General features: G+C 48.2%; 1 protein-coding gene across 1 annotated transcript in view; it reads right to left on the bottom strand.

The window, feature by feature from the left end:
- Ergic1 (endoplasmic reticulum-golgi intermediate compartment 1) overlaps window positions 1-4,868 on the bottom strand; it is a 107,670-nt gene that overhangs the window by 43,573 nt on the left and 59,229 nt on the right. The window contains exon 3 of the mRNA XM_010622167.1: window positions 4,417-4,489. Within this exon, the coding sequence (XP_010620469.1) occupies window positions 4,417-4,489 (73 nt within the window). The remainder of the gene's footprint in view (window positions 1-4,416; window positions 4,490-4,868) is intronic.

Raw genomic sequence — 4,868 nt, 5'->3', positions numbered from 1 at the left:
AGAAGCAATTTAAATATGTTCAGGGACCATTTTCATCTCCAGAATTAAGGATTATTTTGATGTTACATCATTGCCTTTTCTCTTTTACTTTCCTTTTTAGTTTTATTTTAGGATTCCCTATTTTTAATGTTCATACAGAGATTTCTTTAACTGAAATACCGAATAGTTTCTTTGGTGTGAAAAACTATCATAGTACACAGGATCCTAATGAGACAATTAATAATGTGAAATAGGAAGTAAAGGGCTAAAGGTGTAAGGAAAGTGGGAAGGGTGGGGGAAAGGTAATAAGGGAGAGGAAAAAAATATGAGAAACTGAAAAAATGGAAATCAAGTGTTTGTAAATGGGGAGGGGAGGAGGGGGTGAAGGGAGGGCAGGGACAAGGGGAAAAATGAGAATCAAGACCTATTATGTAAAGGTACAGAATCCCAATGATGAATGTAATTGTACTGTATACCTAGATTGTACCAATAACCTCAATAAAAAGAAAACAAAATTAAAAAAATAAAAGAGCCATCTGGAGAGTAAGCAAAGGCCAGAACATTCTGTGGCCACCTTCTCAGGGGAGGGGACTACTCGCCTGAAAATACAGTCTCAGAACATCCTGTGGGGCCACTTTCCCAGGATAATCATGGGTCTGCCCAAAGCCCAGGTTGGAACCCAAACCGCCCAAACAAACATGCCTTCCTCCCCATGGGGCCAGGCCAGAATAAGCGTCTTATGTCACTGATAACCACAGACTGGGGTTGGAACGATGTTGATCCAACTGGCGGTGACCTCATTTCCTTGGGTTACACTCTCATGGTGAAAGAGGGGCGCTGACCCACTATGGTCATAGAGAGACTTGTGAGGGCTGCCACCCAGACAAAAAATGGTCACTTTCGGTTCTTCCCAAACCTGCAGGGCTTCCTAGGGGTCAGAGAGGCTTCCATGAATATAAGACCCCAAAGGGACAATCCTTTCTCATTCTGATGGTTCCTTAAGTCCTAATCCCTGTCCCTCTGGGCAACTCCCAAGCCTTGGTAAGGAGGTAACAGGGAAGGAAGAGGCATTAGGGTCACTGTGCTGCCACGGTCCTGACAGGGCTCTACTCACCCTGTCCCCTCACCTTGTTCCTGCCACTAAAAATGAAGAGTGTCTGTCGTGATCCCGACACGAGGCACAGGCCATATGGCCCCTTGCACCTTTACAGGCCTCTTCTTGCCCCTCATCTCTATTCCTCTCTGGGAATGTGGTGAGATCAGTGCAGGAGCCAGGAAGAGGAAGTCCGAGAGCAGGGGAGGGGACAGCACCGGGAACACATTGTGCCCTGCCCTTGGTAAACAGCTGAGCGAGCTGTGGGGTGTGCTTGATTGGGGTAGGAGAGCACCCCAGGCACACAGCAGGTGGGGACCCGCCTGCTCTACTCCCAAGCTCTGACATCACAACTCCCTGTCAGTGCCCTACCCTGCAACCTCATCACAGCCAAGCTGACTAATGCCACCCTCGAGTTGTTAGCAGGATGTCAAGGAGGCCGGTTCTTAAATGTAAAGGACTGGCGAGAAGGCATGAGGAAATAATATTCACTGTACAGGTATTATGTGTCAAGTACGGAGTGGTCCCCAGAGCTGCTCAGTTAGATAGAGAACAGCCAGGTGACATTACAGCCCACCAGGCACTAGGTTTTAATATCTTTCTTCTAAATAACCTGTTTAGTACTCACAAAATATCACAATATCCCAGCAGCTTCTTCATTCTACATCTCCTTTCTTGTTTTGCTTTTTCCTTCCTAACAATCACATATCACTAATTAATACACAATCACCTCCGATCTATGGGTTCCACACTCACAGATTCAACCCACCTTGCACTAAACATGGAAAGGCGGGGGGTGCGGCTCAGTGGTTGAGCACTAGCCTAGCATGTGCAAGGGCCTAGCTTCCATCCCCAGTACCAGCCACTCACAAACACACCCACACCCATTCACACATATACACTCTCACACACTCACACAGAATGTGCCTATACTGAATGTATACAGACATTTTTCTTGTCATTATTCTCTGCACAAAATGACTTAACAACTACTTGCACGACATTTGCATTACCTAAGTTACTGTACATTCATCTAGAGATGATAGAAAGTATACATAAGGGACCATGTAGTTTATATGCAAATACTAGGTCATTTTATAGAAGGGACTTGAGCACCTGAGGATTTAGTTATTTTGGGAGGGCCCAAAGGACTGGTATCCATCCCCTAAGGACACCAAGGGACAAGTGGGGTGTAGTTCTGGCTGTCTGTTGGCTGCCTGTCCAACACTGCCATTTTAGCTCCCACAGGCCTGCCCCGTACCCTCCTAGCTAAAGAGTGAATCCCACGAATATTCAGCAGTACACAGGGCTTTGATTGTACCTACACCACCTTCTACCCTCCCTGCTTCCTCACTTTGCCCCAGTCACATCAGCCTTCTGCTCTTTTTTTGAGACAGGGTCTTGCTACACAGTTCATGCTGTCCTCAAACTCATGGTGATCTGCCTGCCTCAGGCTCCTAAATGCTGGGATCACAGGCATGGGCCACCACGCCCCCTGCAGATCAGCCTTCTTTCTGCTCTTCACTTGTACCAGGTAATGCCTGCCTCAGGGCCTCTGTGCATTTGTCGGTGCTCCTGGCTACAACACATACAGCCACTTGCCTGAGAGCCTGGCCCCTGCTGCTATCTCATGTGCACCTTGCTCAGAATATTATAGGTGCAAGAGTAAACCTCTACCATCCCAGAGAGAAGAAAGTAGCCTGGGCAGGCCACCAACAAGTGCCCACCTGGCATATAGAACATAAATAAGTCTCAAGAGCAAGTTGCAAGCTCTTGCTTCTCTCTGCCTTTTCCTCTGATTGATAAAGTAATTCCTGAGACACTGAATAGCCCAAATGTGCACTGAAAGAAAGATGCTTGCCTTAGACAAGGTCACCTCCCATTAGGGGTCAGAGAGAAACAAAACTCTTTCTGTGACCCCTTCATGGCCCCCGGGGGGGGGTCATGGCTTAAAAAGCAGACAAAGCCTCTTCCAATGCTGGGTGGGAACTTTGACTCTGGGTCTTCTCTTGCTCATTTAGTCAGCAATACTAAGACCCAGAGAGGTTTAGCAACTTTCCCAAGGTCACACAACAGTGAAGTAGCCAGTGAGCAGATCTGGGTCTCCCAATGCCATGTCCAGTGTTTTTCCCACCAGTGAAAACAGGAACAGAGTGAAAGGGAAGGCAGAGTCTCCCACACAGGGCAGAGGGGAGGCTACATTCAGAAAGGAGAACAGGGGAGTCCAGCACCCCTGTGGGCTTGGACGCCAGGTGGGTCTGGCTGTGTGATAGAGGGTGGGTCCCTTCCTCTCTCCCAGACCATCTGAAAGTGAAAAGTGGTAGGATCTGTCTGACATCAGGGCCATCTCTGCCTAAACAACTAAGTTGTAGCTTCCTACTATCTGCGGCAGAGAAGAAGGCAAAGGAAACCAAGAGTTTTCCTGAGCAGGAAAATAAAAATTCCAAAGTGGGCCCAGCTCCTCCTTGGCTTTGTAAGTTGTAAACACAGGTATGGAAAGGCTCTGAAGCCAGTGCCTGAGGCAGGAAGCTCCATCTCTCAGAGCAAAGGAGGCAGAGGCCTCCTCCAAAGAACAATTCTATCTACGCTGTGTAACACCCCCCCAGCACTCAGTAGGCTAGTAACAGTGGGTAATTCTAGGAATCAGGGAGAGATCATGTCACTCGCTGCCGGGACCCCTCACACGTACCTCAATTTCTCCTGAGCCTGGCCTGAGAAACGAGGGGGCCTTGTGGAAAGGCTGGCCTGATGTCACTATCCTCAGTCTCCACCAGAAACCACACAGACTCTCTGAACTGCTCAACAAGAAACGGCCTAGAGGTTCAGAGGGAAAAAAAGCCGATGGGCCAGACACAGGGACGGCAGAGAAGAGTGAAAGATTTCTGTTCATGCGTGGACCAGGAGAGGCCCCCAGCCCACCTGAGTCCACACGTTTCTTTCCACTTTGATAAAGCAATGTTCACATTTGCTTTAAGTTTAAAACCCTGTCTATGAAATGAGAGTAACTGATGCCACAGCACTGGCAAGAGAAGTTAGAAGGTTCAAAGGTTTATTTATTTATTTATTTTTTGGTACAGGGATTGAAACCAGATCCTTGCATTTGCAAGGCAGGCATTGGAACCACTGAACTAAATCCCTGGCCCAGGGTCAAAGGTTTTTGTCCTTTAACTCTCTCTCTCTTTTTTTTTTTTTCCCAGTACTGGGGATCGAACTCAAGACCTTGCAAGGTAGGTGCAGTGCCACTCAGTTAAATTCCTGGCCAGTTTTTGTCCTTTTTAAAATTCCCTCCCTCTGTTCATCTGGGTCCCAGAAAGTCCACGATGCCTCCCCAGGGCAGGACTTACACTTCTGTTGTGATGAATCCGGTGAGTTCTGAAAGGAAGAGGAAGAGGATGAAGAGGCAGCAGCAGATGGAGACTGCAAGAAATGACACCGAGTGTCAGACAATTAAGAAAGGGAGGCCAGCCCACCCCAGCCATCCTGCCAGCTCAGGAGAAAATCTGCCTGAGGCCCAGCATCAGGGTGGGCAACATCCCCAAAGACACTGCAAAGCCCCTCTTACCCAAGGCCTCGGTCTGAAGCAGTTCCTCCCCCAGAAAGGGAGTCTGTCTCAGTAGGGATCTGACTCAGGGTCAGAATGGGCCTCCCAAATGTGGGCGAGCCACCTTGAACCTGCTCTGCTATTCTCCAGGGCTCTTTAATGCAAGCTGGCCCGAAAGAAAGGTTGGTTGCACCCAGGGGCCCACCACAGTGTTCTGTTTGGCTTGAGTGATTTTTTTTTTTTTTTTTTTTTTTT

This window comes from Fukomys damarensis, unplaced genomic scaffold, assembly GCF_012274545.1.
Source record: "Fukomys damarensis isolate Sample0158 unplaced genomic scaffold, DMR_v1.0_HiC HiC_scaffold_9, whole genome shotgun sequence".
NCBI classification, from domain to species: domain Eukaryota; kingdom Metazoa; phylum Chordata; class Mammalia; order Rodentia; family Bathyergidae; genus Fukomys; species Fukomys damarensis.
Note: the sequence above shows the minus strand (reverse complement) of the source record. Positions and strands in the feature narration are given on the sequence as shown.